Source organism: Thalassophryne amazonica, chromosome 9 (genome assembly GCF_902500255.1).
Source record: "Thalassophryne amazonica chromosome 9, fThaAma1.1, whole genome shotgun sequence".
Classification (NCBI taxonomy): Eukaryota; Metazoa; Chordata; class Actinopteri; order Batrachoidiformes; family Batrachoididae; genus Thalassophryne; species Thalassophryne amazonica.
Window position 1 is genome coordinate 105,312,258 of NC_047111.1, and position 13,755 is coordinate 105,326,012.

The 13,755-nt window shown below is 42.5% G+C and overlaps 1 protein-coding gene across 3 annotated transcripts in view; it reads right to left on the bottom strand.

Moving 5' to 3' along the window:
* Positions 1 to 13,755, bottom strand: part of LOC117517749 (protein turtle homolog B-like) — a 394,390-nt gene that overhangs the window by 38,674 nt on the left and 341,961 nt on the right. For all 3 annotated transcript variants that reach the window (XM_034178899.1, XM_034178897.1, XM_034178898.1), the window contains exons 16-17: positions 10,381 to 10,545; positions 8,471 to 8,516 (exon numbers count right to left, since the gene is read on the bottom strand). In XM_034178899.1, coding sequence (XP_034034790.1) covers positions 8,471 to 8,516; positions 10,381 to 10,545 — 211 coding nt within the window. The remainder of the gene's footprint in view (positions 1 to 8,470; positions 8,517 to 10,380; positions 10,546 to 13,755) is intronic.

The window sequence follows — 13,755 nt, forward strand, 5'->3', positions numbered from 1 at the left end:
AGACTGAACAGGCTGATATAAAGAGCCAGCTCAGTCTCTGGGTGTCCCTTAGAATCTATCGAGGTGGTGTGGGAGAGAATGGCTGTGGCCAAACTGCCTGCCATCATGAATAACACCTCCCTCCCTCTGCATCAGACTGTGAGTGATGGGAGTGCCTTAAGCAGTGCATTCAGCAACGGACTATCCCATCACCTATCCCATCATACTACACCTTAAGAGTAAGAAGCAGCTTTGAGAGAGAGAGAGAGAGAGAGAAAGAGAGAGAGAGAGAGAGAGAGAGAAGCCAGTATGATCAAGCAGACACACTCAATCTGAAATTCTTCACTTTTGGATATATACACATGCCCAGTTTGAGCAATGGAGCTTCTGCAAATTTGTTTGAGGTGAGTGAGTAATCTGAAAATAAAAAGTGACATTAGTGCACCACTGAACACGTAAGTTGTATCGGCTAACGCTAGCTAATGCCGCGTTTACAAATAACGACGACAAGTCACGAATGTCACGAAGTACACATTCTTGGCCACTGATCACGAATGTGATGATTCGGGGCAGAGGCGTCAGGTGTCCTCAGGAACTCCTGCAACCTGTTACCACGTGTTACGATTAATGGCACATGTTGCTGGAGAATTATCAGGAACCATTACGCACGGTCATGAATAGTGTTCCGCGTTGTTGCGCGCTATTGCGCGTAACAGCGCATAGGTTAAGTTCTGTCACGTTGTGAACGAAGTGAATTGTCTCCACACATACACACCCATATTCATCCAACCGAATTCAGATTGCTCCAGTTTTTCAGAAGAACTTTGTGACTGCATGCATATTTGGGCTCTGTGCCTGGAGTGGCGCAGAGAGGAGGAGGAGGACAGAACTAGATGTGTGGCTTTACACGGGTGTCGTCTCGCGCATTTTCCCAAACATCAGGCACATGAAGCAGGTGACAGAAAACTGATTTGTCGTGGCGCGCACTGAAATGTGGCGCCGCGTTACAAGTCATGTCAAACTTGACAGTTTCCGTGTCACTTCGTAATAACGCGTGACAGTTTGGGCTCCAAGAACCATCACAGGAACCACTACGAACGTTGTCACGTTCTATTAAGGATCAATACTCATCAAGATGGATCAATACGCTCAGTTGCGACCTCCACGATGTGAGACGAAATGAGGGTGGTGTGTGACATTCGTGCAAGATTTTTTGACAGGCAAAAACATGCTCCACAAATATCAAGAATATCACGCACCAACACGCACTATTAAGAAACCTATTCAGATGCGTTAAGTCACATTGAGAATGTCAGGAATGTGTCACGAATGACAGAAAAATGACATTTGTAACGTGTCTTGGTTATATGTAAACGCACCTTTAGCCCTTCGCTGCAGAATCAATCACTCAGTCAAGCTGACTGAGCTGTTTTATATTTGCAAATAGTTTTTGATCTACTTTTATTTTTACAAAATAAAGCTTTACAATAGCTTTGTTTTTACATCTGCTAAGGAGGTAATAAAATCTTTTAGTTTATTTATTTGTCTGTCTGTCTGTCTGTTAGCAGGATTACATCAAAACTACTGCACAGATTTTGACAAACTTTTCACCACAGATAGATATTAGGCCATGGAATGCTCCATCAAATTTTGGAGCTGATCCAGATCTGGATACAGATTCTCGATTAAGACTTAAATTTATATAGGCTTTTAAGGATTACTACTTCACGGACCACAGCAGCACATCCGAGACTGACTCTCTACACCCAAAACCAATCAAAGGTAATAATGTGATTACTAACCATCAGATGATAAAGGAGAAACCTCTTAAATCATTGAAAGTCAGTTTTAAGCAGAAACAAGGCCATTTTAAGCAGAAACGAGGCAATAATCGATGAGTCGCTACTGACGCATCGAAATGGCATAGGTACAGCAACACGTCTTGTGGCACTCTAATCACTTCCCCCATCTTTTATGATGAAATAATGCTGAATTTATGTGGAAATGATTGTTGTACAAAAGCTTCAGATATCTGTCAAGACAGATAATGACTGGAGTGCAGTTTTAAGCAGAAACAAGGTGATAATCTGTGCACTGACGCTAAGAAATGACGCTGCTCTGTTCCGGAGTGACGCATGTGCAGTGAAGGCAGGGCGGACCGATTTTTAGGGAGGACCGTTCGGTCGGCGACACCGGATTCTGGATCAGGATTTCAGGTAAAGTCTGGGTCACGATATGAATCACATATCTTTTACTTTGAGTCCTCCTCAACCCTTGGCAGATGTCAGAAATCTCGGATTGCTCTTGTTTTAATTTGTTACTGGTGCGACTATATGAACAGTCCTAACTTTATATAACTTAGATTTTTTTTTATTTAAATTTGTTAACTATCTAGTAACCAGACAGTGCTGTTTCCTGTTTTTTAAATATATATTTTAAGAAATATACTTCTTCACTTGTTCCACATCAGGAACATTTCAACATCTGCTGTGCAGAGAACCTTGATGCAATTCAAAACTTCCAGTGATGGAGTTAAACACCAAGACCTGAAGTTCAGAAGGAAGAAGAGAACATCAATGCTCTTCAAAGGAAAATGTCTCAAAAAACTACACCAAGAAGCTGAAGCTGCAGAGGAGACCTTCATCTGGTTAAATGTCCTGAGGATCCAGCTCACCTGCCATCTCTGAAAACCATCACCTGCTGCTACACTTCAAATTCATATTTTAGTAATTACTCTGTCCTGATTACAACATTAAAAGCAATTTTATTTAAAAAAGAAGGAGTGCACTGGATATGAAAAAACTCAGTCGGTTGGACGTGAGCAATGACATTTGACTTGTGCTATGCATTGCTCTGTATCAAGTGTAGGTCCCTAAGTCACACACTGGGCTAAATACGATGTGATCAGCTGCACAAGAAAACAGCCAAGAGCTCAGCAAAACAGATTTTCAGCATCCCACTCAGCCACCTACAACTAAACGCGCATCCACTCACTCTGTGGCCGCAGCCTATTGAAACATGACCCCAATACTTTTAGACATAAAAGTGGTTTCCTGCAACTCAGTGACTTGTAGAATAAGGCCACTTTAACAGGAAAACTGAAATTAACTCTTCATACAGACCCTGAGCGCAACAAGAACAAAATATACCTCAGTGTTTGCACTAAATAAGCAGTATGAGATCAAACAACTTCAAAGGAGTACATAATTTAATGACAATTTATAATTCTTTCAATTACCGTATTTTCTGGACTATAAGCCGCTACTTTTTTCCCACACTTTGAAACATGCGGCTTATATTGAGGTGCAGCTTTTCTGTGGTTTTTTTCTTCACCCGCCAGGGGGCGCGTTAGCAGAAAGTAAAAAAAAAAAGGAGAGGTGGGAAGTCAAAGTTGGAAATCAAAGAAGAAAGCGCTAATTTTCATTTAGCACATGCAAGCAGCAGGCACGACGAAGGTTTTTTCAAACCCACACTCCCTCATCATGGAAACCACACGAAGAAGTTCATATGATGCCGCATTTAAGTTGAAGGCCATCGATCTGGCAGTAAAGGAAGGAAATAGAGCTGCTGCACGTAAGCTTGGCGTGAATGAATCTATGGTTCGGCGCTGGAGACGGCAGCGGGAAGAACTCATTCAATGCCAAAAGACTAGAAAGGCTTTCAGAGGACATAAAAGCAGGTGGCCTGAACTTGAAAATGTTCTTGAGGACTGGGTTAACACTCAGAGAGCAGGTGGCCGAGGTGTATCCACTGTGCAAATCGGGCTGAAAGCCAAATCAATCACCCGCAAAATGAATATTGACGATTTTAACAGAGGACCGTCCTGGTGTTTCAGATTCATGAGAAGAAAGAGCGGACAACTCTCTGTCAGCAACTCCCCCCGGACTACCAGGAAAAAGTTGCAAATTTCCGACAGTTTGTTGAAGCAAAGATCGCGGAGAACGCCATAGGACCAGACAACATTATAAATATGGATGAAGTGCCATTGACATTTGATCTGCCTCTGACCAGGACTGTAAACAAGACAGGTGCATCATCCATTATGGTGAAAACCACTGGACACGAGAGGACACATTTCACCTGTGTCCTGGGCTGCACCGCATCTGGAAAGAAGATTCCCCCGATGGTAATTTTTAAGCGCAAAACTCTGCCGAAAGACCAACTCTCGAAGGACATTGTGGTTAAAGTCAACCAGAAAGGATGGATGCTAGAAAGTCTAATGAAGGACTGGTTAACGGAGTGCTACGGAAAGCGCCCAGGAGGATTTTTTCACCGGAAAAAAGCGCTGCTTGTTTTGAACAGTATGAGGGCCCACATCACAGATTCAGTGAAAGCAGTCATCAAGAGAACCAACTCGATTCCTGCTGTGATTCCTGGAGGTACAACAAAGTTTTTGCAACCCCTGGACATCAGTGTGAATCGAGCGTTTAAAGCAGCACTCCGTGGTGAATGGGAGGCTTGGATGACTTGCGGCGATAAATCCTTCACAAAAACTGGCCGCATGCGAAGGGCATCATTTTCTGATGTCTGTCAGTGGATCCTAACAGCGTGGAGCAACGTGAAGGAATCTACCATCACCAATGGGTTCCGAAAGGCTGGACTGCTGCGTGAAGACGGCACCACAGCTTCAGAGCCAGCTTCACCCCGGGATGACAGTGACACGGAGAGCAACACTGATATCGACACAGAAAAGGTATGTGACGAAGCTCTTCTGAGGCTGTTCAACTCCGACACTGAAGAAGATGACTTCAGTGGTTTCAGTGTGGAGGAGGACGATGAATAAACCAGTCATTTTTCTGTTCTGTCTGATCAGCACTTTTATGCTACAATCACCGTTTGGACAGTAATCAGTTCAGTTATGTTCAGTTAAACTACGTAATCAGTTCAGTTATGTTCAGTTAAACTACGTAATCAGTTCAGTAGATATCAGCGGCTTTTAGCCCGGTGCGGCTTATATATGTACATTTCCATTTTTTTTTTTAACTTTGTGGGTGCGGCTTATACTGAGGTGCGCTCTATAGTCCGGAAAATACGGTACATGTAATAATTTACTTGGAGTGAGTGAAACACTGAAGTCAGTAATCATTTCTGGTTCACTAATGACTCAGGGTAATGTACCATCTGAAGAGCATGGGGAGAGACGGCCTCTCATTTGAAATCTCTTGATGAATCATTCTTTGTTCATTTGCATTGTGAAACATGAAGTCAGATTTTGTAATTTTTGCAATGTAAACATTCCAATCTTTTATTGGGATGAAGGAGTAGATGTCAATGTTTAACATGGTTTACTATGACCTTTCTGATTACAGAAAAACAAAGTGTGCCAAATCAAAAGGATAAGTTGACAGATAACATAAAAACTGTATAATGTATGTATACAGGGTGGTATGGTGGCTTAGTGGTTAGCAGTGTTGCTTCAAAGCAAGAAGGCTGCAGGATCACTTCCCACCTGTGGCCTTTCTGTGTGGAGTTTGCACGTTCACATGGGTTCTCTCCGGGTACTCTGGCTTACTCCCACATCCAAAGACATGCAGATTAGTTCAACTGGAACTTTTAAAATTGACCGCGGGTGGGAATGTTTCTGTGTAGGCTCTCAGTTGTCCAGGTGGTTTCCATAGTAGAGAAGCCTGAATCTTCGACTGGACTGGGTTGCTTGACGCGAGGACGTTTCGCTTCAAATCGCAGAAGCTTCCTCAGCTAAAATTCTTGCTCTGGTGGTCTGACTTCTGTCTTGACTCTTGTAGAGAAGAATAATCAAGAAGTCCCAAAAGCTGGAGTTTTAAACCTAACCAGACCCCTCCTACTGAGAGGCAGACTGCTATAGGCTGGTGACTAAACAATAGCTCTAATTAGCACCTATTGTGCTCTAGTTAGCACCCTCCTAATGACAGGGCAGTCTGCTGATGACGTGAATGACTCATTACCATGAACAAAAGACTGAAACTGCTTTGACCTGAGTACCCCATTGTAAACAGGGGATAAAGCGTGTCTCAGACCCCCTCCCCGGTTAAGGCTGGGTTTCAAACGGAGACAAGAAGAAGAGGAGTGTCTCTCCCTTATTTAGTAGGAGTAGGGGAAAAACTACAGAGGATCTTCAGACAGCACAAAATCCCAGTTTACTTTAAACTGGTTAACACTTTGAGACAGAAATTAGGTCACCCTAAGGACAGGATCCCTAGTTACAAACAGAGCAATGTAGTGTATTCTATCAGATGTCAGGAAAACTGTAACGAACACTACATAGGTGAGATTAAGCAACCTTTACACAAAAGGCTATACCAGCACCGCAGAGAGGGCACCAGTGGACCTCAGTCTGCAGTTCATCTCCACCTTAAAGACACTAACCACACGTTTGAGGACAAGGAAGTTAAAATATTAGCCAGAGAGAAGAAATGGTTTGAGAGAGGGGTCAAGGAGGCATTCTTTGTGAAACGTTTGAAACCCAACCTTAACCGGGGAGGGGGTCTGAGACACGCTTTATCCCCTGTTTACAATGGGGTACTCAGGTCAAAGCAGTTTCAGTCTTTTGTTCATGGTAATGAGTCATTCACGTCATCAGCAGAGTTGTCAAGGGAGCCATCAAGAGAGGGTCCATCCCATCATTAGGAGGGACAGCTGCCCTGTCATTAGGAGGGTGCTAACTAGAACACAATAGGTGCTAATTAGAGCTATTGTTTAGTCACCAGCCTATAGCAGTCTGCCTCTCGGTAGGAGGGGTCTGGTTAGGTTTAAAACTCCAGCTTTTGGAAATTCTTGATTATTCTTCTCTACAAGAGTCAAGACAGAAGTCAGACCACCAGAGCAAGAATTTTAGCTGAGGAAGCTTCTGCGATTTGAAGCAAAACGTCCTCGCGTCAAGCAACCCAGTCCAGTCAAAGATTCAAGCTTCTCTACGTGGGTGGGAATATTTTTGTCTGTCTACATGCGGCCCTGCGATAGACTGGCATCCTGTCCAGTGTGTACCCCCCCTTACACCCTACGAATGCTGGGATAGGTAAAGTTCCTTTATACAGAGAGGAGTGACAACTGAGAACATGGGCCATTTTGTGGAGCCAATTATGCTGAACTACTGAAATAACCTTTTATGTTTTCAACCTTTTTTTTTAACCACATACAGCAACACATCCAGGTACAGGTGTTGTCAACATAAATATAAAAATAGTTAAGCTATCAAATTTATATAAATTTATAATTTTTGATGATTTATTTAATTAATTTAAAGCCTGATTTATGCTTCTGCAGCTCTGTAACTCTGTGTCATGACGCCGATGTGCGTGACAATTTAAAAGTTCTCCGTCGCTGGATAATGCTTTATTCTGGATTAATCCCGAAATGTAATCAGCGTGTGCACTGCAAAAACTATTACAATATGAGAAGAAAGAGTGAAAGCAGAAAAGTGTCAAATCACAGCCTTTTGTGTCTGATTTAACAGGTGCACATCAGGCTGCGGGTCTGAGTCTGAGCAAGGTCTGACAAAACAAACGCTCAGGCTTTTAATCATGGAAATTACTCCGGTCCCACTTTCCTAAAATCGTTGAGTGTCGGTGTTGAACTCTAATTTTGCACCTCTGTTACTGTGCACATCCAGACTGCTTGGGGTTTATAATGGAAATACATTTTATCTGATGTGAGCAAAAATCTGTTACATAAAATCCATTATATACAGTGTTTATTGCATGAAAAACAATACAAAAACATTGGGACTTTTGTTATCCGGTGACTGCAAATATCCAGTTTATACGATGACGGTTTAGGTGAGTTTTACTGTACATGGGACTGAACACTAAATTTACCTCTCAAGACTTTGACGATGATGTCAGGCTACACCCCACGCGACTGACTTGATTTTCCCAAATTTTTCTTCTTTTCGGATCTGAAGGAAATCTGTACATCTTGAAGCCCTTGTTGTGTCTATTTGTTGCATCCAAATGCACAGCAACCTGTAATTTTCAGCAAATAAATAAATAAAATGGCTTGATTTACATGCAGACTGCTTAACAGCAAACCCTATTTTGGCCCCAAGATGGCACCACAAGTCAAGTGACTTTTTTCTGGCTCGTCATGTCGCTACTCTCTGTATAAAGGGACTCTATGGATAGGGCCCCACACACACACCCTGCCACCCACGACCCTTGATTGGAGTAAGCGGGTATAGAGAATGAATGAATGAATGTAAAATGGTAAGGTCAAACCTGACCCATGTAAAGCGCCTTGGGGTGACTTAGGTATGTTGTGATTTGGCGGTATATAAATAAACTGAACTGATTTGATATGGCAACAAAGGTTCAATATCTGCTCTTTCAACCTTTCTATTCATAGCTGATCATTCTTGCATTGTTGGCCAACTAATTAGCAAATTAAACTACATGAATTCTGTCCAGAACTTTATTATATTTCACAAGCTTATTTTGACAAGTGTGCTGTGGCTTGGGTGCTGTGCTGTTGTGTTAAAACTTTTTTTTGTGCCAGGCATCATCATTTTGTTACTTACGGAGTTTCCATGCTTTTTCTGCAGTGGGTTATGGAAAGAGGGGGATCTGAAAGATGAGGAAAAACAAAGAGAAAAAATATTAATGCTTTAGAACCAATATACGAGGTCTATTAGATAATAAATCGACCCTTTTATTTTTTTTTTAACTATATGGATTTGAATGACGTGCGATTACACCAATCATGCTTGAACCCTCGTGCGCATGCGTGAGTTTTTTCACGCGTCGGTGACGTCATTTCCCTGTGGGCAGGCCTTGAGTGAGATGTGGTCCGCCCTCTCGGCTGAATTCCTTTGTTTCACACGCTGCTCGAGATGGCGCGTTGCTTTATCAAAATTTTTTCTGGACCTGTGAGGAATATCCGAGTGGACACTATTCGAGAAATTAAGCTGGTTTTCGGTGAAAAGTTTAACGGCTGATGAGAGATTATGGGGTGTTTCTGTCGGTGTAAGGACTTCCCACGCAGCGGGACGTCATGCAACGCTTCCAGGCGCCGTCGTCGGCCTGTTTCGACCTGAAAACATCCTAATTTAAGGCTTAATTCACCCAAGACGTCGTGAGAGAACAGAGAAGATTCAGAAGAGGCCGGCATGAGGACTTTATGCGGACATTCCACTGTTTAAGGACATTTTGTAATGAAAGACGTGCGCGCAAATTCGCCGAGTCGTTTCCGTGACGACTCGGCAAATCTGTGTGCGCCGCGACAGGAAAAACACCTCCGTGTTGAAAACCATTTGTAAAATTCAGGCGGCTTTTGATGGCTTTCAACAAGTGAGTAACTGAGAAATTGTTTAACAGCTTGGGCATGTTCCAACTTGCCCGTAAAGGTTTCCAACGGAGGTGTTTTTCCTGTCGCGACCACCAGCGGTCGGGTCCGGCCCGACATGCGACTCTGCCCGCACGTTCTTTCATTACAAAATGTCCATTAACAATGGAATGTCCAAATAAACTCCTCATGCTGACTTCTTCTGAAATTTCTCTGTTCTCTGACGACTTCCTGGGTCAACAGAGCCTGAAATGTGGAAGTTTTCAACTTGAAATGGCGAGACGCTGCCGCCTCGAAGCGCAGATCGCCGTCAGTCGCCGTGGGCCGTCCTTACGGCGACACTACCAGACCAAAATCTCTCATCAGCCGTTAAAATTTTTACCGAAAACCAGCTGAATTTATCGAATGGTGTCCACTCAGTTGTGCCTTACAGTTTTGAAAAAAATTTGATCAAACAAAGCAGCAGTCTCTGAGCCATTCCTAAACAATGAAAAAAATCGACGAGAGGGTGGACCACTCCTCACTCAAAGACTGCCCACAGGCGAATGACGTAACCGACAGGTGTGAAAAAACTCTTACATGCCCACGAGGGTTCAAGCATGTCTGATGTAATCACACGTGATTCAAATCCATATGGTTTTTGAAAAAAATAAGGTCAGATACTTTTCTAATAGACCTTGTATTTTTTGAATAAATTCCTGAACATGCAAGAATCAGATTTGCATTTTATTTAAGGACTCATAACACATTATGGCTGATTCAGGCCAAGAATATGATTTGTTGAAGTTGGGTAACACAGTAGGTCATCATAAACAGTTTATGTAGAGTCCAAGATTTTAAATGATATCGTGACCTAAACTCAACATAGGGTGACATCAAATATCAACAATGCTATACTGGTTTGTGCAGAGTCTGACTTCACATATCTGATTTGCAAAATTTCTAAATCACTTAAAATTTGGTTTGACATTTAGTTTCACACACAGTAGGCAGGTGCCATATCATGTCATAGGTGACATTACAATTGCCATTACAATTTCTCCCCATGATAAAAATATCACTGTTTGTCATATTACAAAAAATAGCGAGACATCGTGATACAATTTTAAGTCTGTATCTTCCATTCCCAACACACATTTTCCTCACCTTTTTTCCTCTTAAGTTTGCGTCTGCGCTGTTTGTTGACAAAGTACGCCGCCATCGTACTGAAGAGAACAGCTGCAGCCAGGAAGCAAATGGTGGCCACAATGCCAGCCACCACTGGCCGTGCCAGTCCACCTTCCTCCACCATTTCTGGAGGAGGGAAGGCATCTGTGGAATGATGGAAGATGACCAGATTCAACTGCAATTCAGGAACTGATATGTCAAATCAGCTAGACAAAGTTACAGTGCAGCACCAGGAATGGAGATGGAGTAATGGATTTGGAATAGAACAAAAAAACATTTTGCCGTAGGTGGCATGTGGACAGGGAGCAAAGCTTGGAGAGATGTAGAAGAAACTGCATGACAGGTTAATAGAGAAACAAATGTCGCATACATACACACTTACAGTGAGGAAAATAAGTATTTGAACACCCTGCGGTTTTGCAAGTTCTCACACTTAGAAATCATGGAGGGGTCTGAAATTTTCATCTTAGGGTGATTCTTTAACTACGGGCACTATTGGCCTTGTAAATGTAATTTCCACCACACCATTGACTTACAATATAAAGCGCCTTGGGGCAACTGTTTGTTGTGATTTGGCGCTATATACATGTGCTCTGATGTCACTGTTTATTTCCATAGAAACTACCAAAACAATCTTTCATACAAACTGTTTAAAGGGACATTACATGTTGTGGTGGAAATTACGGCAATAGTGTGGGACAACTACATTTTGTTTAAAAAAATCACAACAGTTGTATGACATTGAATACCCCAATTATGTTTTGATTATTTTACTGATATTTTATTCAGAGATATTTTAAAACATTAGAAAAAAAGTTTCTTTACCATTCATTTTTATCATTGAAGATCAAAAGTCTGGGTGTGGGACAAGCACAAAATGGCAATATTTGCATATAATGATGCTGAAAAAAGATGAAAAAGTCATCATAGACTACTAGAACAAATTTCTTAACACACTTTCATTGTAAAGATAACTATAAAAGTGTGAAATTTCCCCTTTTTTCTGTTTTTCATACAATATGATCAAAGGACATAATAAGTGCCCGTAGTCTAAGAATCACCCCTTAGGTGCATGTCCACTGTGAGAGACATAATCTAAAAAAAAAAATCCGGAAATCACAATGTATGATTTTTTTTATAATTTATTTGTATGTTACTGCGGCAAATAAGTATTTGATCACCTCCCAACCAGCAAGAATTCTGGCTCACACAGACCTGTTAATTTTTCTTTAAGAAGCCCTCTTATTCTGCACTCTTTACCTGTATTAATTGCACCTGTTTTAACTTGTTACCTGTATAAAAGACACCTGTTCACACACTCAATCAATCACACTCCAACCTGTCCACCATAGCCAAGACCAAAGAGTTGTCTAAGGACACCAGGGACAAAACTTTAGACCTGCACAAGGCTGGGATGGACTACAGGACAACAGGCAAGCAACTTGGTAGAAGACAACAACTGTTATGATTATTTATTAGAAAGTGGAAGAAACACAAGATTCTGAGAAAGCTCAGAACTACACAGGAGGACCTGGTCAATGACTTGAAGAGAGCTGGGACCACAGTCACAAAGATTACATTAGTATCACATGATGCTGTCATGGTTTAAAATCCTGCAGGGCAGCAAGGTCCCCTGCTCAAGCCAGCACATGTCCAGGACCGTTTCAAGTTCACTAGTGACCATCTGGATAATCCTGAAAAGGCATGGGAGAAGGCCATGTGGTCAGATGAGACCAGAATAGAGCTTTTTGAAATCATCTCCACTTACCATGTTTAGAGGGTGAGAACAACCCCAAGAAAACCATCCCAACCGTGAAGCATGGGGGTGGAAACATCATACTCTGGGGGTGCTCTTCTGCAAAGGGGACAGGACGACTGCACCGTATTGAAGGGAGGATGGATGGGGTCATGTATTGCGAGATTTTGGCAAACAACCTCCTTCCCTCAGTAAGAGCATTGAAGATGGGTCATGTGTTATGTGCAGACGCGAGTTGAGGAGCGCGACCAGCGTCTGACTGAACCCAGCGCTAAATAACCAGAAAGCGGTTCCAAAAACAAAACAATTTTATTTTTCTCCCATGCAATAATTGGTGTACAACATAAATGTGCGTTTGTCTGGCGAGGTGAAGGACGGTGCGCTCTCCAGCGCCGAAATGGATCAAAGCTCGGCGCTTCTGGACCCAGACTCACCGCCGAACACCCCCCAGGTGGATAAGACAAGCTGACTCTGTGAAGGATGGAAAAGGTGAGGTAAGTCAACAGCTACAACAAATATCCTTCAAAGGCACACACTATCAGCAACACATTCAGGTCTGAATTTAAGCTTTATGTAAATGAGCAGCTTCTCACAACAGGTGGAGGATCATCAGTCCGTACGCCACGGCAGTGAGAAGCGAGCTGCACAATTCTCATCAATGTTCAAATATACTGCGTAACAAAATACCAAATTACTGTTAACACTTATTCAGACAATCAATCACCTCTGATGTGTGCTGACAGCATGTGTCCCTCACCCGTCCTCCTTCACAGGCACGATGCGTCAAACCCAGGCGCGGTCCTCAGCGCCTCACAAACGAACGTCACAAGGTCGAGTTCCCGGCAATTCTGCTTGAACCACTCATGGCTTAAATGCAGAACACCATCTCATTATTTGCTTCAGCTGAAAGTCTTTAAGTTTACACGTGAGCATCATCCACAGGTGCTGCGAGTCAGTAGGCCTGCACGTAAACATCCTCCACAGGTGCAGCTAATTATGCTGATGAGGGTGAAGGACTCTTCTGCCAGCACCTTCTCCACACACAAAAAAACAGTTTGCATACCACCTGGAGAGCAAAGAAAAGAAAACAACACCAAAATGTCCAGCCAAACCCCCCAACACACAACATCATGGCTGGGTCTTCCAGCATGATAATGACCTCAAACACACAGCCAGGGCAACTAAGGAGGGGCTCCCTAAGAAGCATTTCAAGGTCTTGGAGTGGCCTGGCCAGTCTCCAGACCTGAACTCAATAGAAAATCTTTGGAGGGAGCTGAAACTCCAAACCTGATAGATTTGGAGAAGATCGGTATGGAGGAGTAGACCAAAATCCCTGCTGCAGTGTGTGAAAACCTGGTGAAAAACTACAGGAAACGTTTGACCTCTGTAATTGCAAACAAAGGCTACTGCACCAAATATTAACATTGATTTTCACAGGTGTTCAAATACTTATTTGCAGCAGTAACATACAAATAAATTATTAAAAAAATCATACGTTGTGATTTCCGGATTTTTTTTTTTTAGATTATGTCTCTCACAATGGACATGCACCTAAGATGAAAATGTCAGACCCCTCCATGATTTCTAAGTGGTGAACT